At 38.5% G+C, this 24,431-nt stretch overlaps 1 protein-coding gene across 3 annotated transcripts in view; it reads left to right on the forward strand.

Annotated features, from left to right (window-relative positions):
- Positions 1-4,039: 4,039 nt before the first annotated feature.
- Positions 4,040-24,431, forward strand: part of BANP (BTG3 associated nuclear protein) — a 191,353-nt gene continuing 170,961 nt past the window's right edge. For all 3 annotated transcript variants that reach the window (XM_014519521.2, XM_006022768.3, XM_025203112.1), the window contains exons 1-3: positions 4,040-4,179; positions 6,731-6,825; positions 8,188-8,387. In XM_014519521.2, the coding sequence (XP_014375007.1) occupies positions 4,110-4,179; positions 6,731-6,825; positions 8,188-8,387 (365 nt within the window). In that variant the 5' untranslated portion in view covers positions 4,040-4,109. The remainder of the gene's footprint in view (positions 4,180-6,730; positions 6,826-8,187; positions 8,388-24,431) is intronic.

Consider the following 24,431-nt stretch of genomic DNA (forward strand, 5'->3'; position numbering starts at 1 on the left):
TATTTTTTGAGATGTTTTGTTACTGTAGAGAAGCAAATGTGTTTTGAATACTTCTTGTTTGTTTGAAGCAGATCTGTTACTACTCTTTCACAGCCTCTGTTCCCCTTCATCCTTTTTTAATTTTTATTTTTTTGTATGTTCGACAAAGATGGGTGCAAAATCCTGGAGAAAATCAGATTTGATCAGCATAGGCCTTCGCATCTGGAAAATATCAGTCATCTGTCAATATTTAAAAGCTGACTGTAGTGGAGGAATTTTGAAGTGTAGTGGGGAGCTAAGTGGAGGAAACAGGCTATGAATGATAGAAGCAAAGACAATGAGGGTTAAAAAAGGGACCTCAGGAAGTCATCTAGTCCAACCCCCTGGTCAAAGCAGGACCCTCCCCAGCTGTATCATCAAAGCAGGACCATTGCATGGGACCACCAGGGATCAAATTTTGTAAAACACGTAAGAGCCGTTAACACAAGTCTAATTGGAGCCCTGTATGAAAGTTGTTGCACTGAAGCACTTCTGAAAATTTGCCCCGCATCTGGGTGCTATGGCAAAACTTTCCATGTTGCATTGTCATGACATCCCAGTCCACCAAAAGAGTAGTGCCTTTGGGAACCATGTATGTATTTGGCTTATGCTAGAGGGCTGCCCAGATCCTCACTCTCCCAGCTGTAGTACAAGCCGGTGTGCAGGCCTGGGTTACCAGGCCACCTGCATGTTTTTCATAAACCACCGTGATTTTCCAAAGCATCGCGTGTTGTCTCCTGCACATCTGTATCCTCTTACTCTCTGCTGCCAAGTCTGTCACCTTGATTCACCCAGTCTATGTGCAGAGTGTAGCTCAGGATGAAAAAAATAACGTCTGAAAATAGATAGCTCGATCCTGAGCAGCCAAAAGCGATCATCAGATCGTCTAACCTAACCTCAACCTTCTGTCTGCTAATCTTTGTGTAAATTAATCCTCACATGGAGAAAAAGCCTCAGTTTCTGTTTTTACATGTTTCATTGTTAACGTTTTTGAAAAACAGCCTCTCACTCGGGTATCGGCCGAGGGGATGTATACGGGGCTTGGAATTTTTAGAGGGTGCTTGGGAAAACAGCACCGTTTTTTAAACAAGTATCTTGTTTTAAAATGTTTCCTTTAGAAAACCTGGTAAATACTAAAACAATTATTAAGAAAATTCTGCTCTTCACTGAAGAGCAATTGTGGCAAACTTGTAGATCAGTGCTGTCCAACTGGCTGCATGCCGTCTGCAAGGAATTACGTTTTGGCCCCTGGGATCTTGCCCAGCTGCAGCTCCCCCCATGGGCATGGGTACATCAGTGTTGGGGAGGGGGGCATCTATGACACACGTGGCCAGGGGGCCTGTGCCCTTCCCTGGCGTGGCACATTGGGGTGCAGTGCCCACTTGTGTAGCCCACAGGGCATTTGGCCTCCAGCTGCTTAGATGTTGGACAACTCTATTTTAGACCCAAGATCTGATTTCCAAAAGCTCTTGAGCATTGGCCTAAGGCACTTCCTGTCAAAGTTGAATGAGGTTTTACCTTGAGCTTCATTTTGAACAAGCTGGACCCAAGCTAAACTATTCCAGCCTACACTGAAAAGTTAAATGGAAAAGAAAGGGATTTTATTCCCATTTAATCTCAAGTCAATTTTAAGCAGTTGCTACAATACCTCTATAATCCATGTATCTAGCATGTACAAATATATTAATTTTCCTTTTTGCTCTTGATAGATGTTCTTCCTGAGCCTGGTAGCAACTGAAGTGTATTTGGCTATGCCTCTTGGCAACATAAAAATATGTCTGGTCTTGATTTTGACTATTCCATAAATGAGATTTTCATAGAAATTATAGTACAACATGTTTAAAAAGTGAAAACTGTTGATCATGTTATGAAGAAGCATTACTGTGTATGCATGATAATCATCCGTTTCTGTGTTGTAGATATTTCCTACTTTATTGTTAAAAGGCTTGTGGCCTGGCTAGCAAAAAGTGGGATCTTTGTGAATATCCCTTTTTAAAGGTAGGACATTACTTACCTGGCACGTTACACAAGAGGTTGGAGGTGGAGAAAAGAGGTCATAAAGGGGAAATTTTTTTTTTTATTTGTGCTAAGCAAGGGCTTAACCAATTTAAATAATTTTGTTATAACAAATGGATTTTGGAAGAGAAACTATGTGCATCATAGCAGCTAACAATGAATCTAAACAAATGTGTGTGACAGGTCTCTCGAAAATGATTTACAATATGCCGATGTATTCACAACTAGAACGCTGCTGCTGGACAAGGCTAAAATGAATCATATGAAGTCTAGCACTGTAAATAGATTAGACTTTTTAGGTTACAGTTTCACGTAGCTTGTCCCTTTTTCTAAAGCGTGCATTGGAAGAGACCTCACTTCAAGTTTAGGGCAGGGTTTAATAGTACTTGCAGTTAGTGACATTATGAAACAGTAATTCTAGCACAGCTGTTTTATTATGTTAAGACTGGCCGGTTCCCAAGACTTCTGAGAAATGGCAAATCTAATTTGCCAAAATGGCAACCACATGCGCTAATCTAGCGGAGTTTTCTTGGGCACCTTGCCACGGGCTGTGCAGTCCCAACAGTTTTCACCATGATCAGAATTTCAAGTGACTCAATACTGGCAGCAACAGCCTTCTGAATAAACATCTCTGACATTGTGCGGTGTCCTCATTCGGAAGGCATTATGATAGGGCTTTCACAATGAGCAGCTGTTGCTGAGAAGTCTTCGGTAACGCTGCATCAGACTTTTTAAAGTTGCGCTCCACCTGCCTGATTTAGTTGCTGTCCCGCATTCAAGTGGAAGAAAGAGGAAAATATTTATACATATTTCTAGCTGATTCGGTGCCAATGTGAAGGGATAACTTACTGCTTCCATTGGTAAACCTCAAATTATCCCATTAGTATCCTTTGCTTCAGGTATTAAAAAAAAAAATTAAAAAAGACTGGTCACCTGGCATGCATTGTCCATCCTTCTCGAAGTGTGGGAAAACACAAATATGGATGGCTGCCATGATTTAAATTCAACTTAGTGGCTGGTGGTTTCTTTTAATGCAGTTGCTAAATACCCCTGACAGCGAATTCCATAGGAGCAGGAGTGAGAGAGGGTTGGCTCTGGAAGAAGCACGGCGTGCTGGAAATAGAATTAAGCTTCAGCGAGCTTAGCTATGGAAACACCAGGCAGGCGTTGGAGCCAAGAAAGCTCCAAAAAATTGAATTTGGTTCAAATCTAGCCGTAATTAGCAGCAAAGAAGCTCCCTAATCTCACTGAGTGTTTACTAAGATGTTTAGGGATCACATTTGCTGGCACATTATCTTTATATACATCTGTACGGTGCATAACCAAATGGGGTCCCAATTTGGGTTGGTGTTTTTGTGCGCTAATAGCAATGGTAATTTACTTTTTTAAAAGATGCTTTGCAAGCTGTTCAAATAAGCTTGCAGTTTAGAAAATTGCTCAGGCTAAAAGACATTATGCTTCATTTTTTGCTTATTAATGTGTGTGCTTTTTTCCACTTAAAAATAAAACTTTTAATTAAAATGAAATGAAGCTTTTTGATGTGTTTAGCCTTAAATCGGGGAAGTCAGGGACTCTCTTTACCTGCTGCTGCAGTCCGGTACATACAGAGGCGGTACAATCCTTACTGCTTTATCTGAGGCCATACAATGAGACCACTTGAAGGAGTCATAGGGAGAGTTCAATCCTTATCTTCAAAAAGTAGTAATTAATGCCAGTTGAGAAGTGTCCACATCACAGAAATAACCTTCCCAAGTGGAAACTGGGCCAAGATATTATCTTGCCTATCTCACATATGTCAATGAGCATTTATTAGGTGACCACAACTTCTTGGTCATTACTAGAGAAACTGGATTTGAACCAACGTCTTAAATATGTAATCTTTTACTATTAATCCCTTACATCCCATTTCCTTTTTTAAAACCATGAATACAGCAATAAATAAATACTGGCTTAAAGTGTTTAGGTGTGTGTTTAACATCCTCCTTGCTTCTGTTCTCCAGGGTTGTATGATTTCACAGATCACTTGGTTTGGGGTCTTCAGTGGCATTGGATTGGACACTGTTGCCTGATTCTGAATGATGACAGAACAGGATTTGGCAGATGTGGTTCAGATTGCAGTAGAAGACTTGAACCCAGATCATCCAGGTACAGTAAAGCAGGCAGCACCAATACTAGAAAGAGTGATGAAACATGCCTTCCCAGAAGTGGAAAACAAAATCACTTGTACTGGAGCAGAAGTTTCTTACTTATTTTAAGCTTACTCTGCCAGTAGGACTTGAATACTTCAGTGGACCAGTGTTTCTTCTAATGTTTTATACTTAACCTCTTTAAGTCTTTAAAGCTATATGCTATTCTTGTTTTTATGCCAAAATCTAGAGTTAAGCATGACTATAAGTGTGTTTTACTCTTCACTGTGCAGATACCTCATACCCAGCTGTGACCCAACCACTATGAACCAAAGTTTTGTTCAATAGCTCATTTTTACACGATTTAAGTCCAGTGTTCTTACTGTATTGAAGTACGATTGGAAATTACCCTCAAAAGCATATACCATACCCTGTAGGAGTTGGTTAAAAAGAAAAAATAAATACATGTATTGAGATTTCTCTTTCTGGGACTGAGGGCATCAGTCCATCTAGTTAGAGAAGGTGTCCTGATGAAATCAGTTTACAAGTGATACCTTTCACAAAGCATTCTGCTCTGATGACGTGCAGTTACACCTGTGCCACGCTGTGTTATAGATAGTAGGTCTGCAGCACTGATTCTCAACCAGGGTACCATGGCCCCTGCAAGAGGCCGTAAGCACTGGCTACTTGCAACATCAGGTGCCCTGTGTCTGCCCCAGTGTCTCAGCAGCACCCCCCACCAGCCCTGGGAGCATGAGAAGTGCAGGGGAAGGAGCTGTGCTGAAAAGCTCAGTCCCCAACACTTCTCATGCACCCTGAGCAGTGCTCTCTGCCATTGGTGTGTGGGCAGATGTGGGGCTGAATTTTTTCAGCCTGGCTCCTTTCCCTGCTCTTCCCACTAGCTCTAGGAGCATGGGAAGGGCTGTGGGGAATGGCCCAGCATTTGGGTCCCCAGAGGAGCAGCCACAGTGACAGGGGCTGTACTCACTCCCTCGGGCACAGACAGGGGCAGACAGAGCAGGGCGCAGAAGAGTCCTGCCCCTTGCCACCCTCATCTGGCACCAGCCTCTGTACCATTGTCACCTCCTGCAGGGACAGCTGTTTTTTCAGGGGGTGTAATGGCCCTCTCCCAAGTTTCCCAGTCTGCCCCACTGAGCAGCTCTGAGCCAGCACTGAGAACTGTGTACCACCCCTATCATGCTCTCAGAGGTGCCCTGCCCTGTTGCCCCGTCAGATCCCTTTAAGGGTGCTGCAGGGTGCAAGGAGGTAAGCATTGTAAGAAATAAATTAGTCGTTAAATGGGGTGTCTCTAAATGGCAACAAAGTTATCAAGGGGTGCCTTCAGTCTAAAAAGGTTGGGAACCAGTCGTCTGCAGGTATAAGCACGTGTGCATGTTTGCAGCATTATTGCACGTGTATTTTGGGAAGAACTGATAAATGGTAAAACCTGTTCACGTACTCAGAACTCCCTGGGTGAAACCCTCGCCCTGTGCAACTCCAGGGAAACTTGTGGTTCTGCACATGTGCAGGTGCCCACCACTGGGTTTTGTAGCCATTTTAGGGCTACCTTTTTTTTTTGGAAGGGGGCATTAGTGATTATGAATAAGCAATGGAACACCTCAGATTTTGTAAGCTATTATTATATAGGTTCCCCCCCTTTTTGCCTAATATAAATTAAGGCAAGTTTCTCTTTGTAAGAAGCCATGCAGTAGGGTTACTGCAACCGTTATTATTTAGTAAACATTAATAAATAATTATTTATGAAATACTAAACGCATCATGATTAATGTATCACAATAATGCTACTGCCCAGCTGCCTGTATGTTGTGATGGAAACTTTTTTTGGGGAAAAAAGCAAACATAAATAAAAATGAAAATAAGAAAATTAATGATTGTGTTATGCTAGTGCATCCCTATTATTTTGATGGAGACTTTTTTTAAAGCCTTTTAATAAGTATGTAGTAAAAAATACCACTTTTGCTTTCTGCTGGCTAGTTTACTTTGTTGTAAAAGCTTATTTGGTGTAAAATGCTATTTCCATGAAAAGCTACTTGAACAAACTGGTATTTTGATTTTTTTTGAGCGAAGATGGCATTACATCAGAAACATGAGGAAACTCACAGCTTAGTGTTAACTCTAGAGAGGGCTGAATAGTCAAACTATATTTCTGAAAAAAAGAAAAAAAAAAGAGTACAGTTCTCATGCCACGCTATTGCCAATATTTCAGCGTCGCTTTTTATGACGATCTGTTAGAATCATAATTTCTTGTCTTACTGAGATGGTTTTTCTGATTTAAAAGCAAGTCTGTTCCCAGTATACCATTAATCTCTTCCGTATGTTTTCAGACAAATCTGCATGAGACACTTAAGCTGTGTATCCCTACTCATCTGTATGCTTTTAATTAATTAGTCAAATAAATGTTTATGTACAAATACAAGATTCAGACTAGAGCCTTTTTCTCAGTGCTCCTGGATTTTTTCTTGTTTTGTTTTTCTCTTTAATGTCTTTATAACATGTAATGTGTTTTGCCCCTAATATTGTAGATTGACAGCACTTCCTTTTTCTTGCAGTTGTGTTGGAGAATCATGAAGTGACAGATGAAGATGTAGAACCTGCTCTGAAACGCCAGCGGATAGAAATTAACTGCCAAGATCCCTCTATTAAGGTGGTGATAGTGCACCTTTTTATTGGTCATAAAGTCAGATATGTTCTTTACATTGGGGAAAATGCATTAAAATAGGGAAGCAAAATGAAATGAAATTAGTATATTTATATTCAATCCTGACAGTATTCTTGCCCTTCCTGCAAATGTTATAGCATGTTTCTTTATTGGTAGTCAGCACAAACATACATCTTTAGATTTATACCTAATTTTCCAAAGCCAAATCTATTGGATTACCTTTATACCTATTTTTAATGAGTCATTCCATTGAATCAAATCTTACTCCTCTTTTGTTTTGAAGGGTTTGGATAAATTGTATCAAAATGGTGGATGTGACCATACGTTAATTCTTTCAGTATTCTTTTCACTATTTTTTAACAGTTATTTTAAAATAATATTATTCTTTTGAATATTCCAGCCAAATTTTTTTTAGGTTTTCCTGTGCTGAAAGAATGCTCCCTTTCTTCACTCCCCTTCAGACCTTATTAAGAGTATGTTTTCATAGTAGTTCAGTCTTGGGCATAGGCATAAACATGAATATGTGGGTAATATGTTACTACCACACACCTTGAGATATGCAATTCTACATTCTTAAGATTGTGTTAGAAACCACAAAAATCAAATAAGAGTGTAGACTGGCAGCTGCTTGTCAAACAATGCTATTCTGTTAATTTTGCCTGAGATTTTATTCAGATTTTACCTAGATACGTAACTTTTAATTTTTAGGTGGCCACAAGGTGGCAGGCTTGCTGCTTCTACAAGAGTTCAAGCCTATCTAGTAGAGTATTAGTATTTAGTTCCATAATTTCCCCCTGAAAAATCATGCAGTTTACCTTTTAAAATAAATGGATAGATTTGTAAAAGGGAATGAATCTTATTATTTTATTTGCGTATTTCCAAGTTAGGTGTTTGCTACAGAATGAAGGGGAGTTATGCTTGTTGCCTGTGAGGGTATTTGAATAGATATGATCACTGATACATTTATAAGCAACTACATTTCTTTTTGGGGCAGGAAGCAATCTTATTTATCTTCATCCATGAACATGTTGAAGCATGTTTATAGTTGTCTTGTTTTTATGCATAAGGAAGTTAGAGGCTTATCATCTTAAGCTATAGAGTAACAGGAAAATTGGAATCAAAGGGTAATTTGATACAAAATTATTTGTCTTGGATGTTGGGTTAGAAATGAAGAATTTGACCACTGGACTGATGTTGAAGGATTTCACTGATTTTATTGATGGTCAGATTTTGAGACTAAATTGTTTGGAGGCCCTTGAATTGTTTGCCACTCAATTTATCTGGACATTGGTGTAGGCATGTTCCTGAAAATAAGTTTCTAAAAACAGCTTCTGTTCTCCTTCTCAGTCATTCCTGTATTCCATAAACCAGACAATATGCCTACGGTTGGATAGCATTGAGGCAAAGCTGCTGGCACTCGAAGCTACCTGTAAATCATTGGAAGAAAAATTGGACCTCGTCATGAACAAACAGCATAGCCCTATCCAAGTCCCCATGGTGGCAGGTTCTCCTCTTGGCGCTACGCAGACATGCAATAAAGTGCGATGGTAAGAAAAGAACAGACCAGTCATCACTGTAGCAATATACTTTTTGAACACTATCCCAAATCCATCTCCCTGGCACCACCAAACTCTGCAGTTTTATGAATAACTGTCAAGAGCTTGGTATGTTGTTTAGAATGTAAAATGAATTCATCTTGAAGGTAATTGCCAGTTTCACGATGTTACTTCTAGTTAGACTGAGACTAAACACATCACATTGGTTCATGGACAGCTTGCAACTATTTCCGCATTTCAACTTAAACCAGACTGATTCATCCTTCCTTTGGAAAAATTGCATCACGTATTAGATGCGTTGTGTTTCGTCTTTCTACCTTTTTACCTTCATTTTCTTTATCATTTCATTGGTGTTTCTAGCTAATGTGCTTACTGATTGCATCACTTCATACCATTCTAATCGTGTTTAACTTCACTCTTATTTACTAGCGGTTCAATGGAGAGGCTCAGTGACATGCTCCTATTCCCTGTAAACTCTCACTAGAATAATATCTAATGTTTATTTCTGGGGTAGAGTCACAGGGGTTAGAAATGGAAAAGACCTATTAAATCATCTGATCCATTACAATATAAATTCAGACTTGCCCTATAGTACCGTTTACTTCTGCGTAGTTCACCTGTGAATTTAGGTGTCTAAAGCCCTGGTGTGTCCAACACTTCCCCTTGGAGATTATTTCAGTCTAATAGATACATCTGTCAAGGGTTTTTTGTGTGGTAATGAGCATAACCCTCATTCATAGTTTCATTCTGTTTTTCCTAGCTGTGCTTCCCTAAATAATCCCTCTCTGTTCTTGTTTAGATCTGTGTAATATTCTTGGTCTCCTTTCCAATTCCATACACTCTTCAGTTATATATAGCCAAGATATACATACTTAATTATCTCATTATAAAACAATTTCAGTGACATCTGATCCTTGTCATTACTCTTCTCAGGACTCCCTTCATTTTCTAAATATTTTTCTGGTATGTGTTACTCAGAAATAAGCATGATATTGCAGGTGTACCAGAGCCTTAGAGAAAGAAGCTGCTGTTTACTTGCTTCGTGCTGAGGGGCCCATGTCTGTGCAGGTAAAAAAAACAAACCCCCAAAAAGTACATTGGCTTGCTTATGCTCCCATGTTGAACTGCAAATTCTTGTCTCATTTTCCTAGCCATTGTCTATTTTCTATTCAGCATTGGATCGTTATAAGAAATGTGTGTTTCAGATTATATTTTCTCTTATATGTTTGCATTTTTAAAAATGTTTGTCCTGGCTGGTGTTTGCAGCTAGTCTCAGATTAGTATCTCCGTTTCACTGAGGAACTCTTTACCCCTTCTTTCCCTTCATGAGTTAAATTGTTAAACAAAACTAAACCTAACACACATACCTTTAAAAACTCCAGCTCTATGAATTTGTAGTCAGAAGGACTATTATGGTAATGTACTCTTACCTATTGTAGTAACAAACTAGGGTTTGACTCAGTAATTACTGTATTGTGCTCAATAATGTGTAGTGGAAGTAAAGTGACTTTTAGAAGAACATCCAGTCTTATATTTAAAGACTTGAAACAAGGAAGAATCCATCATAACTCTTGACTGAAATGCACCTTTATTTCTAATTTGAATTTGCTTGGCTTCGACTTAAATGTTCTTCTTGCTGTGCTAGGCAGCTAGAGCTGTGGCTATTTTAGCAACAATTGAATATCCAGTACTTTTCAAAGCAGGCCACTCATTTTTTTTAGGGCCTAAATATTGCATTTGGACTTTACCTCTAGGCATTTTTTTTTTTTTTACCATTAACCTGTTATGTTACTGGGGATGGAAGTTAGTCATGGGAATAGGTAATTTTCTGGATTGTCCTTCCTTTGAAATATGTACTGCATCTATATTTTTTCAGGCTCTTGGTACCTTCTTAATTGTCCTTGATGTTGTGAAATAATTGCCAGTGATAACTAATTCCCTTAATAACACATGTTGCATATAATTTAACTGTCTGAGTAAAGTAAAAGATAGAATGTTGTATTATTAAAACATTACAAGTACCTTTATATTTGGTTTTTATTACTTAGCTATTTCAAAAGAGACTTCCTTTGTTACTAATAACTTAAGCTATTATTTTTTTTAATATATGTTTGCTGAGGGCATGAGAGGCAAGAGTTTTTATTGGGCTAACTACATGGTTAGGATAAATGTAGACAAACTTTTGGGTATCATCAAACCCTTTCTTGGGTCTCTGGGAGAGAAGCAGGCAGAACTAAACAGCAGATGGAACAAAGATACAGATTTTTAGAAAGGGATTCAGAGCTTTATATGTAATATAAATTCTTCCCCTTATACTGTGATTTATGCACAAAATATATGTTTGAGGTTTTTTAGAAAGTATATGACATCATTGGGATCCAAGTAATGCGAGTCCAGTGAGTGTTCTCTTTCATCACTGCCTTTTACTAATTATACTGCTTTCATCCTCTGAGACTTGCAGAACTGAGATTGCCTTTTTTCTGTAAGGCCATGGCAAGTCTGCTGTAGGCATTACTAGAGAGCTTGGCACTTAATCTCTTTGGAGTGCAGATTTATGGTAGCTGTTTTTCAGATAGTCTGAACTTATTTTTGATGGAGTACTGTAGGTGATATAAAACCCTTTGTCGCCATATATTTTTCCAGTGTTATTACTGAATATCATTTAATCCACAGTTATCTGTGCATTTATTCTTATGTATGAAATAGATTCCCCATTTAATTTTTAACTGATTTGTTGCCAACTAAAAACTAATAGCTTCTTTCTCATTTTGACAGGCTGTTAGGGGAAAAGAGACCTGTGCTTTAACTGTGTGTGTGTGTGTGTGTGTGTGTGTGTGTGTGTGTGTGTGTGTGTGTGTGTGTTGTTATTCAGGCAGTTAGATGTTTTTTTTCTATTTTACTTTTTGTCCTTTGGTTTTCAATTAGAACAGTTTGCATATTTTGCATCTAAAAATATTTAACTGGATTTCTGACAAACAGATTTCCTTTCATTCATTCTTTTAATGAAATGTGCGTGAAAAGTTCAGAGCATCAACTTAAAAGATTACTGCTTTTAACAGGAAGTAGTAAATTGTTAGAAATATCTTCAACTTTGTCAAGGAAACATAGATTTTCCCTGAAGTTCAATTTATTTTATGGCCCATATGTGACCCCAAAGAAAATGAGTGCACTCTCAAAGGAAACATGTATTTAACTTAAGGATCCTATTTGCCTTAATAAAAGTCCTTGAGAACAGGTGAAAAGTTGTCAGCTAAATACCAAAGACTCTCTCATTTGGAAAGGATTCGCATATGTTGCGGAGCCAGCATGATTTCGTAAGTGGTTGCCTCGGTTTTTCAGCGATAGGATGTATCACAAAATTCCTTATCTCTCAGCTCATAGAAACTCGTTCCACTTGTTGATTATTTCTAATTAAAAACCTGCATTGACTATTCTGTTGTATCAACTCTTTCTTTGTGTTCTCCCCTCCCCCCCCTTAAAACAGATGGCAGTGGAGAACTGCCAACTCCACTTGGTATTTCGGACCCAGATTTTCAGATTCTGCACCTGAATGAGATTCTGCAACCCTCTTCTCGTCGTTCTCCTGCCACTACATTAATACCAGTTTTACCACTTTAACAAAAACATTGTGCACAGTTAGCAAAGGCATGTCAACCAGATGGTGTTACACTCAACAACAGTATCTTGTTTGCCAGCAAAGCAGACTCTTGTTCTTTTTTTCAGAAAATTCTCTAAGGTTGTGTTATTTCCACTCCATACGGCTGTGAATTTTATTTACATATTTTATTTTGTGATTAGCTGCTTGTATTAATGTGATGTAGATTTGTCATAATCAAGACTTATTTGTTACACTATTGTATATAGTAGAGCATATGAACTAAACATTATAAATTTAACCCAAATAAGTTTCGTTGCTCCTGCAGTATTTGTGCCTTTTTTCTTTAAACACTTGTTATATATACATTCCCTGAAGCATTTCAGTTTCCAGTGTCTGTAGGCCATCATGTGATAAGAAGAAGGGAGACTTAGACTAGTGATCTTTTTTTTTTTTTAATCATCTTCTGGAAGAGTCGGACAAGTACAGAGAAGTAGCAAAGTTCATAGCTAAGTATTTAAGTCCTCCTAGTGTATAATGGGGAATGAATGTCATATTATCTTATTCTGCTGCAGAGGCCAGAACAATATTGCACATGGCTTTATTATAAAATAGAATGATGTAGTATAATCTATCCATGTAACTGATGTTTTAATGGAGCCAGTGTCTCACTTTTATAAAAATTGGCAGCTTGGAGCTCAACTTAATATTGTTTTCTCTAGTAAACTTGGTGTTGATTTATTAGGATAACTCATTCTTTTTTTTGTTGCCAACCTGAAGTTTCCAAGTTTTTAAAGTTCTCATTAGGGAAATGAAGCAGAAGTTTCAAGGAGACTTGGAATAAATCAGGAACCTCCCTGTGCTGTTAGCTCCCACAGCAGAAATTTGGTGCATTTCAGAGTCTTATCTGATTTATCTTTATTACCCACATGTGAATTGATGCGTCAGGGTGGAATTGTTCCAACATCTTTTCTTGTTTGTCATTTTTGGGCTTATTTTTTCCTTGAAGATTTGTTGATATCTTTTGGAAAACTACAGAATAGATAATTGAAAAATGATTATACTTTGTGTGCTTATGATATTTTTACTAAATGAATTGTGTGAAAACTTGAGTCTTATTCTTAGAATTCTCTACTCTTCTTAACTCCCACCTGATGTCATGATACTCTGCGCCACGTCCAGGACTGCAGTGGAGATGAAGTTGATGTTGTACTTGAAGTTAAATCTGATTTTGTTAGAAGGGTAGCAAACAAGCTGCAGGAGCCTATGGAATCTCGAGAAACAAAGATAAGTAGTTTTCAGATCTCCTAATGAGGAGGAGCAGATAAGAAGTCACAGAACATTTGACAAATAGGGGTGAATCCTATCTTAACACAATGCTGTAAAGTTTTCTCGAAGACATTGGAAGGCTTTTAAAAAGGGGCCTTAAGAAGAGAGATAACATAAGAAAGGCTTGTAATCACTATAACTTAAAAAAAATGGCGTAGAAACAGTAGTCTTAATACTTAGTGACTGCTACTGAAAATATGTAGTTGTAAGTTTTGTCTGCCTAGCCAGGACAGGGGTCTATTGTATTCATGTAGATGTTTTATATAAATTTCCCCATCCTCTGAAAATTTATATTTTTCCAGGGGCTGGGGCAGAGGGAAAAGGGAGGCAGAGAGGCACATGTTTCAGAATCAGTGTAATGGAAAGAGAAAATGTTCGTACGTTGTACAGAATTGCATTTGCCACTATGGAGCCTTAAAAATAGCCCAGAATAGTAGCACAGTAAAGTAATAAATATCTTATTAGTAAGCAAATGTGTATGTATTGTTTTGGTGTTGAGTCTTGTCTTCTTTGGTTTCACCCAGTTACTGATAGTGCAATCCTGCTTGCTCTGGCCAGGATCTGACTTTCTCTGTGCCTCTGCTTTCATCATCTCCTGGCAGTCTGACCACCAGCAGGCTCTAATGCCCTTTTCCCTTTGAGCAATATACTGATAAAAAAATCCAATAGCTACCATAATTTCTTGGAGAATGTAGAGTAATTTTTTCTTTTGACTGTAGCGCAGCATTTGATGATGCTTAATTGCAGCAGTCTCAAACCAGGAAATTGGACATTTGGAACATGCCTAGGCAGGAGAAGAGGATTATGTATTTACAGACAAATTATATGGCCTGACAGTGCAACTTATTATCATGCTTCTATATCTTTAAAAATATTTCTGGAAAAGCTCAACCCAGGCACAGTGTTTGTTTTTTGCCAGTATCCCTTTGTTCCCGAGTTTTGTAGCTGGGTTAACCTAGGTATAAGCTGTTCAAGGGAACTGATTCCAGTCATGTACCGATTCAGCTAGATTTAAGCCTAACATACACCGGTCCTTTGCTGTAACCATGGGATCACAAGGCATCCTTTAAAATACTTAGTTTTCCTGTTTGAAAACAGTTTTGTTTTTATTTTCTGGGAAATAGTTCTTTATATCATAACTTATTTTATTTTTACTATATAAAAATATTTGGGGTGGTGGGTTTCAAATGGTGAATTCATTTTTCTTTTCATTCTAGCTTACTGGTTGTCAAAGAACATTTTTTGGCGGGGGGGTTGATTAAATCTGAAAAATGTATATGAAAATGGACATTTTCTTATTTTGACGGGGCCATTACCCCTCATATTTTTATGAAAAACTTGTAGTCTACCATACAAATACCTGCATCGTTGGTAAGTGTAGTTTACCAAGGCTCTCTTCCTTTTACTTTATTATACAGATGCTGTTCATTCTGTGTTATGTTAGATCAGGGCTGTTTAACTGGTAGCACGTGGGCTGTGTTCAGCCCATGGGAGGTTAATTTGTAGCTCCCAGGCTCCTGCCCAGCCCTTGCTCCCCCCCACCCCAGGTTATTCTGGCTGCAGCTGCCAGTCTCTCCCTCCCTTCTCTGACTGCTACTTCCTGCACTTGGCCGAAGCGGTGAAACACAGGGCAGGGAGCTAGGGTGAGTCTGGGGTGCACGCAGGGTGGGGGAATGTGGGATTGGAGCCACGTAGTGGGGAAGATCACACCTGCTCAGGGCAGCGGTCCTGAGTGCGGCGCATTAATGCGGCCTGCAGGGCGTATGGCCCCAGGGGTTAGAAGTTGGACAGCCCTGTGCTCGATCATAATTAAATCCGTTTTGGGGTTTTTCATTGTTTTTGTTTTACCACTAATTTGCTTACCAACCCTTCTTCTCATCTCCCAGCTGATATGTCAAACATTGGTAAGTTTACCCCAAGTGATCAAATCATCTCTATAGCTCTGTGCGTGGATGAGAAGTAGAAGTACAGTGCGGGGAAGAACTGAGTCACTCTAGGAATTTGACACACAACTTAACTGGATACTGGTGATTCTTTACCATAAAAACTTGACATTATGCTTTCATTGCAGAAAGATCTGGTGTGACATCCATGAATAAGAGATGCGCTTGCATATGGAATGGTTCTTCATAGGGTTGCCTGCAGTTTACAGCATAAGTAGTGCCTCTCAATTTACATGTCACTTCAAAGCGTGGTGTCCGTTGGTTGTCATGAAAGTCATTACATAGTAAACAAAAGGGGCAGGACACAGTTCTTCCCCCCCAATGGGATATGTGGATTTGTTTTTATTTTCAGGGATGTACCTTGGTAATCTGAGGTGGTGCTTGTCCTCCAGTCAAGGTCCATCAGCGGGGTGTGTTAGGTTTTGATTAATAGGTTTTGCTCGTCTCTCCTGTGTGCTAGTTGGAATGCTTTTTGGCTTTAGCTTTTCCCAGTTGCAGGAGTTCAAGAACTGTTTCTTTTTGTTTGCCTGTTATTTTGTATTCAAGCAATATAGAAAAGTAAAAGTTAAAAGAAAGATTACATTAAACGGAGTTGTAAAGCACTGCAGCATGAAAACAGAATTATAGTACAGTTGTAATTCAGGAAGAAGTGAAAACAGTGCGAGAAACTGCTGCATAGATGTTCCTTAGGAAAAAATAATGTAAATTAGTATACATAAAAATATGACCAAGAACTACCGACTATAAATATAATGAGTTACAACTAGAATTTGCAGAAAAGAGTAATTAAACTATATACATACATTGCTATGAACTATGAGCGTTAGCCATCCTATTTTCCTATTGTCAGGCAGAAAGTAGCTTTTTTTATTTATGTTGCATTTTTATCGTCAAGATTTTCACTGATTGTAATAAACAATACTGCAACACTACATTGGGCTTTTTATAAAGAAACGTAATTCTTCAGTTCTAATCAAGGACTTGTGATGGCTGAAACGCTACAGTATATAGCTAACCTCTTTTTCTTGCGTTTGTTTCAGTAACGTTGTTATTCGTTGGGCAAGCCATGGCACCCTCACAAATTAGTTTACAGCTGACTTTTTTTTATCTGGTATGTAATAAATTGTAAACCTTTTGGACTATTAGGATCTTAAAGCTGCCATTAATGATTACTGTATTCTATTTGTCAAGGGCCTGCTTCCATTCTCAGTGACATTAGCTGCCATATTCCCAATACTGATTTATGTGAAAGCAGTTCAAGCCCCAGGATAGTTCAGCAGACAGTTCTCCAAAAGATAAAAATACACTGTGGATTATGATTTGGATGTACAGTAAATGATTTTGTGTTATAAATGGGATTCAACTTTAAAAAATCCTATTGTTGGGGAAAGTTCTCTAGAATAATAGTTTCTTATTCTAAATTTTATTGCTGCGTGACTGAGAAACTCAAGCCACTTTTTCAATAGTCTCCATAATTACAAGACACCAAAATCAGCCTGGGTTATGTTGGGCCTTCAGTTTGTGACCCCACTACAGCAAAGCATTTAATCATGTGGAAATAAGCATGGATGTAGCTCATGATATACTTGCACCTACATAGGACATTTGAACTGAGACCTGTAGTGTCACTGGACTATCAAGTGCTCCTTCTGGAGCTTTGCAGTCCTTAGTTTAGAACACTAGTGCACACACACACACGTATTTAACTTAGTAATTAAAAACCTAAATCTCTAGCCCCAATTTACCTGGACCGCCATTTAATTTTAATGGAATTGTCTTACGACAAGCAGCTCTTCATTTGGGGTTGCTTCAAGTTGCAGCAAGGGAAGTTTGACAGAGAGGTGGTAGACTCTCCATCCTTGGAGGTTTTGAAGACCCAGGTAGACAAAGCCTTGGCTGGGATGATCTAGTTGGGCTGGTTCTGCTTTGAGCAGGGGGTTGGACTGGATGAGACCTCCTGAGGTCCCTTCAACCCCCATGATTTTCTATGATTCTTCGCAGCTGTCATGGGAATAGCACTTATTTACACAAATCAGCTCCCTGGTGTTAATGGCTGAGCAAGGATTATTTCCATGCAGGATTACATAGTTGTTTCTGATTTGTGTTGAGCAAAATCCACACACTCCAACCATCCTCTTCAATAGCTATTAATAGAGCTATCACCCATGAATTTATCCAGTCCCTTTTTGAACCTGGCTGCATTATCTGCCTTGTTCCTTTTTTACATAGAGCATCTCCTGTGATTCATGTTACCAGAGGCTCACAGCACTACTGGGATGGCTGTAGGAGAATGATGCTAAGGCCACCTTTCTATCCCAGTTGTTCCTTGTGGGAGTTTAGTGTATATGTGGTTCAGGGAATTTTATTTTCCATGCTGCAGTAAATATGTTGATGGAAATCTGAGGAATACCCCCCATTCCCCTACCCACCATGGTAATTCTCATAGTCTTGGGAAGATAACCAGTATATTGGACTGTGCTGGGAGAGCCTTTCTCCGTTTCGTTTCTGAAGCTGTTTAATGAATCAAAGACTAGAGTTCTTACAGAAATCCGGTGCCTATCTTTTCCCACATCCACATCGCTCACAGCTGTAGGTTTTAGTTTCTTTTGGATGCAGTCTGAACAAGTTTTTGGCAACTTTTATTTTCTGAACAATAATTAAAGTTCTTCAGAGGCCTCCTAATTTATTACAGGAGTGCTTCAGAGATGCACTTAAGAAGTTTGAAGTTGGTTCTGACTCTTGGCAGGTCACAGAGTTACGAATTTACATCAGTCTGCTTTCCCGGCTGCCCAAGGCAGCGTGTGCGTTACACGTGAGTGTTTGTGCTGCGGGTAAAGAGCTGTTCTTAATATTTAGGTCCAGAACAGCTGTGTATTAACAGCATTTCAGAACAATATTCGTGAATGATTGTGGTATTGTATCTTTGACTTTAGTCTAAAGATCTGCAGAAGTCTCCTTCTGAGCTACTACAGTGATTCTGGATGTTAGTGATGTTAGTGCTGGATACTAGGTACTTCTGAATTTAACTTGACCTTTTCCTTTCTGTTCTTTGCTCTTCCTAAACGAGAACTTAACTTTCTACGTTATTTACTCTCGAACACATGCTGACATTCTGTCTTTCAGCTGTTATCATAGATTGTACTTTTTAGTCCTGGACGCTTTGTTTGGTTAATACTCGTATTGCATTTGGAAGAAATTGCAAATGGAGTTTAGCAGGATTATACAGCAGCCGTCTTGGAATTTTGCAATCCACAGTTGTTGCACTAATATACTAAGGAACCACGTATTCAGTAATTTGCTGTCCAGATATAACTAGTCCAGAGAAAACGTGTAAGTGTTGAGTTTTTCAAGGTCAGTTATAGAATAAGAACAATTGCTTAATACTAAAGTGTTGTCTACATTGAGAGAGGAGTCCAATAATTCCAGCATATATATTGTTGGATTCATCTGTTGAAACCTTTTGAACTGACCGAAATTTGAACTGGGTTGATTCACAGTTCTTAAGCCAATTGCTATTAGGTAAATGATTTCTAATGAAACATTATTTATGGTTGTTGAATGATGCAGGTGGCAGTTATTAATGAGGTTTCAAGTAATCAAAGAGGAAAAATTGCGAACAAATAGAAGTTTACATTTTTTTTCTTTGAGAGAGAGAGAGAGGGCAAAAAGTATATTTGACTCTTTCTTTTAAATCATGACACTAATGCTTGAAAAGAACTATCCTTTCAAAAAAAAGATATGATCTTGAATTCTTTTAAAATATACTATTGATTAAAGAAACATTTCAAAGCATGAACTTGACATATAAGGCCCTGCTAAATGATTTCTGAAAGCTTCAGACTTAATGATTTTGCTTTGTTTTTAAGGGCAATTTAAATATAACAAGGAAACAAAGGAATATACAAAAGCACAAAGGTTTGTCTAATGACATAACGCATAAATATCTATACTTTTGAGCTAAGAAATAAAAGACCGCTGGGTACAAATGCATTAGAGTTTCATCTCTGCACCTTGACATCTCAGAACTTAACGTATTTTGATTATAAGTGCCTGAAGAGGAAAAAGAAGAGTAGATGAAGTTCAGGAAAGCTCTGATTTTCATTATATGAATTTGAACATAGCAACACAGGGGGTAAAAAAGCCTGGAAGGGGCCTGTAATAGCATGATCTGACTCTGCAGAGTGTAGAACATAAAACCCAGTGGTCTCCCCGCACCTGTCTTCCCCCTGAGTCCCAACGCACAGGATGACATTATATGGCCTGTGTGGAATTTCTAGCCCCTCTGTCGATTCCTTGTTTCTGCAATTATTGCCCGCTAATGAATTCTATACCTGCATTCTCTGAATACAGGCGGGAACTTGCAAGGAGTTTAATTCTAGATGTGATGAATGAGATTCTTCTTCTGCCCAAATAAATAATAGCCAAATGTAATTTGGTTCAATTAGTACTTTTCATTTAATCGGTGTAACCTGTTTAGACGACTGGCTATAATTCTATACATAACAATCCTCAATAGAAATAGCTTGCTTAAATGTTGTGAATTGGGGCAGAGTAAGTATTAGAGTTAATGTTTTAATCCCTTAAAAATATATAGAAAAGAACACAATGGAGTCGCATGAGCATATGTTGCAGGCAGTATGTTAGGCTGTAGTAGGCTGCATGTTAGGCCATCATATACTAAATTTATAATAAACAGAAGGGGGCAGAAAAGCCTTAGGTTTTAATTTGAATTTCCAGCATTGACAGCTTTAAAATGTTTAGTGATACAGTTTCTGTAAATGCAGAATCAGGTTGAAAATCTAATCTGTAAAGGCAGTCTTCCTTGAAACAGGACCCAGAAGTGAAGGTATTTAACACTAAGGGTCCTTTAAGAAAATGGTGACTAAGAAGAAATCATTTAAACAAACTGTGACTGGAGGGGATTACTTTTCAACTCTCTTTGGAGGCCATTTGGTATATCATATCCTAGCTGCAAATAAGTGTACAAATTATCATGAATCGCACCAGATGGATGTGTCTGTAACTTGTCACCTTTTTTTAGAAACATCTGCCAGAAAACCAACAGTCTGATCTTGCCATTTAAGAGAAATAATGTGTTTAGATTTAAAAAGAAATGGGAGAAATAGTATGGAAAGCCCTTAATGATGTCTTTGGAGGATTCTGTTGCGTTTTTGTGAACGGAGCAAAAAAGCTTGAAGTGGCTTCAGAACTGTGGATGGATAGGGTGAGACAGCCCGGCTTCCAGCAAGGTCTGAGCAAGAGGTTGGTGGGATGCCAGCCAGCCAGTCTGCCATACGCCTTTGTTGGCAGCTGATGCCATTTTCATGATATATTTCCAAATGGAAAACCCAGATTGTTTGGATTCTGACAGTCCCTTCGAATAGAATTTTTTATTTCTGTAGAACTCTGTTTTCGTAGAGATACAGAGATCTTTAGCACAATCTTTCTTCCACAGCGAAGGGTGGAGTATGAGGCAGAAAACCTGCTTTTAATGTCTTTTAACAATTGTTTTTTTTTTTTGTTTTTTTTTTTTGTTTTTTTTTTAAAGAGTAGCTGTACTTCTTTAATATGATTGCCCTTCGGGTATAAATATATATCTAGGCTTTAATTAGATATTCAGTAACAGTAATTGGAAAGGCTGCACCCTTATCTTTTGTATAAATAATGATTTTTGTGGTGGCCATTGTGGATATCTGGTATGTCAAATGTGAAAACAAGGTATGTTTCGACATATATAAACATACAACTGGATGCTAGCCATTGATACTAGGTTTATAAGAAACATATGTGCTTTTGGTATCTTGAAGAATAAAACAAAGATGTTACTTATTTGTTGTTTCATCTTCATTCTCATACTGCTTATCCTTCAGCGAGGCTTCAGTTGCCAAATTTGGTTGGTGCTTTCCCCTGAAGACTATTGAATAACCTTGTTTTGCCTTGTCAGCTGCGTGGTGAGCTACGCAGCAGTGATTGTAAACCTACCACATGCACCACTTAATTATGCCAGATGGACACGTGCATTGGTTTAGAAACCTATGATCCAGAAGTAAAAATGTTCATACGAAATGCTAATTCACACCTTGTTAAAACTACAGTGTTTATATGGCATTCTGTGTATTTCTGGAGTCCAAAGACTCATATTTAAAATTTAAACTGCGGATGCAGTAGCATCACTTTTTAATAATTCCTGGCATTTCTTTTCTTTTTTTTTTTTCTTTTTTTTCCCCCTCTATCCCTAGTGCTTTAATATTGGCTGTGCTTTTAGCGGGGAGGGGAGCGGGGAAATGAACCTAAATGTTTAAATCAAAACCAAAAAGTGTACTTGTGAAATAGCAGGACTAGAAAGTCTGCTTAATTAAAAACCACATTTAGAGGCCCTGGAAGTCTGTGAGAAATTTGGAAAAATAAAGTGAGGTGTTACTCAAAACCATGGTAGGGAGTACAGCCAGGATGAGTTGGACTTTTATTGGGTTCTCCATATTTTAGATCACAAAGTCTGCATAACCCCACTGTGTTTTTTGCCCAGAATTTTGGGTAGTTCAAGGCTCTGACTAACAATATAACCTGTGGCTTCAACTGCTCTGAGAACTGGTGCAGGAATTTTTCCATTTTCAGTCTTAGACCCCATTTGATTGGTGGTAACTTGTGCATACTATGATCTATCTAGAGTTTAATTCCTTGTCACCTTACCTGAATAATTTTCCTCTCCATCTCTGAGTTTAGTTGCATCTCACAGGCATTGCAGATACTTTTTGCAGTGCAACTTCTCTCTCCATTTTCTGCCTTATGTAAACTGTGCCTATCTATGTTGGTGTTATGGCTGAGAGTTATCATAGACCTGTGACATGCTCATTTGATTCATTCCAGTTCTTGCTTATTTCCTGAACTCCTTGCATATGAATGTCTTGGGATGCAAACTGCCCTTTTGTTGAATATTTGGATTGAGCTGAGCACTTGGAGACTCATGCCCTTGACTGTGACTACAATAACATGATAACGTTTTGCTGAAGAGGAAAGCAGCTAATCTGAACAAGTCTCCTTTCTTCAAACATAGTCCAGTGCTCGATGAATCCCGCACTTTCCTTTCTAAATTATTGATGCATCGTTTGGGTGATTTATCTTGCCAGTCCTTCTTCCCTTTCATTAAGTGTGAAAGGTTATTGAAGACATTTAATCTTCATAGAGCTCATTTTACTGAACTTTTCAAATTCCTGAAGGCATGCTTGATCTTCGGCCACATTTGAAAAAAAAATTAATCTATTTGTAGATCCAGGTAGACACCTCATGGTTTTTACAAAACTGTCTAACCTGCTAAAACACTTGTTATATCCCACTGAGTGCCTACCTATATTTTTAAATGACTAAAAACCTTCATATATCTGGCTTGTTAATCCCAGATTCCTTTTCTTAAATTTTCTGTTTCTATAATTTTGGGGCCTCTACCTTAATTCCAAATACTATCTTTTCCCCTTCTTATCATATCTTCTAGCACCATGCTGCTTATTATAGCAGGGTTGCAGATCATCCTAGCCAACCTCCTTGCTATGGAGAATTACTAGCTGCCACGTGAGAGAAAGCATGATGAGGATGAGATCTATTTTTCAGATTGCATGTTTCATGCACTCTGGAATAGACTGCCCTGCTTATATATGGCTCAATGACATGGTAGCAACATTTTATAATATACGTTTTTGGACCAAAGATTTAGTTATGTTTACAATTTTCATTTTGTATGAATAAACAGGGTTTTTTTCTCCCACTTAAATTAGCAGTTTAACAGCATACAAAGAGTGTTCTGTTTTTGTAACCTTTTCCTGTCTGTGATTAACAGTAGCAATTTAGTAGTTAGAGTTAATACTACTGCTGTTGTTTTTAAATAACCCCGTTTTCTGAAATCCTGGCTCTGTCAATTGTAACACTGTCCAGACCTACTGGTTTTCTCTACTTCTGTATATCTCCAGTCAAGAGCTGAGGCCAAAGGGTTCTTTGGAGACCATGTATTGCTGTAAATTAATTTTCAAAGTGTTTCCGCTGTGTTAAAAATAACAACAGTAATAAAGAAAGTGTGCGAGAAGGTTATTTTTATGGACGTCTAGGTACTGTAAAACCCCTTGCGTAACAAGCTTTTCTTTTTCAGTAGTAGGATCATTGGGTCGGTTGTCGCGTTACCTGACTACTGCTCAGTAGGTGAAACTTTGAAACTGCTGTTGTCATTTATGAATGGTTACAGTGGGTCATGCCAGTCTGTTTAAATGGCTTCCCCCAGAGTGGAATAAACTACAACAGACTTTGTTTTAATAGCTTTTCTTATTGGCCAGTGAAGTTTTCCTTGAAACCAGTAAATTATCTTTGTGTGCTTGTCAGCCAGCTCAAAGGCGTTCTGTGTGCCGCTAAGGCTGACGGTACCACTGTGCATAAACTCGGTATGAATGTCTTTTGTAAGTTGGAAAATCTCTGTTTCTTTCTTGCATATTTGAGTTGAGGCTTTCAGTATGTTCAAATGTTAGCCTTATGTCTTGACTGCAGCTTTTTGCTTTCCCTTTACCTCCGGTAAATCACCCACAAATTTATAAATCTTTCAAGTACGTGAGTAACTCTGTGAAGGTGGCCAGCATATTTTGGCATCTCACTGTAAAGAAGCTAGTCATAAATGGTTTCTCTACGATATCTGGCCTTCTGTGGTTCCCCCCAGGTCTTGGAACCCAAAGATTATTTTCAAAGAATTGAACCCTTGTTAAGTTTGGCTAAAACTGTTCATGTATATGGCGGTTAGCTGTGGCCATAAGGGTGGGCGCTGCAGATGACAAGTACGTTTCAAGAGTCAGCTCCTGAATAAATGTTCATATGGCTCTTTTCCCTCTGTTGTTTAGACATCATCCTGTTGTTCTTTCACCCTGGAGAATCATGTTTTTGTCCTCAAGATTTTCTTTGGGTTAGGGACCTGCTTTTTTTTTTTTTTTGGCTGCCTTTTTTAAAGAAATTGCATTGCATGCTGCAAATTTGCTTTTTTTCATACATGAAATAATTCCAATTCATGAGTCGGGGATTTTTCCCAACTTACGTGTAACCAGGGAACATCAAAAACATAGGCTACTGTGGAAGGCTCCCTGTCAATGAAAACAATGTTGACCAAGGTGAAGGGACCCCCCCCCCCCCCCCCATTTTTTT

The sequence above is a fragment of the Alligator sinensis genome, unplaced genomic scaffold, assembly GCF_000455745.1.
Source record: "Alligator sinensis unplaced genomic scaffold, ASM45574v1 scaffold228_1, whole genome shotgun sequence".
Classification (NCBI taxonomy): Eukaryota; Metazoa; Chordata; order Crocodylia; family Alligatoridae; genus Alligator; species Alligator sinensis.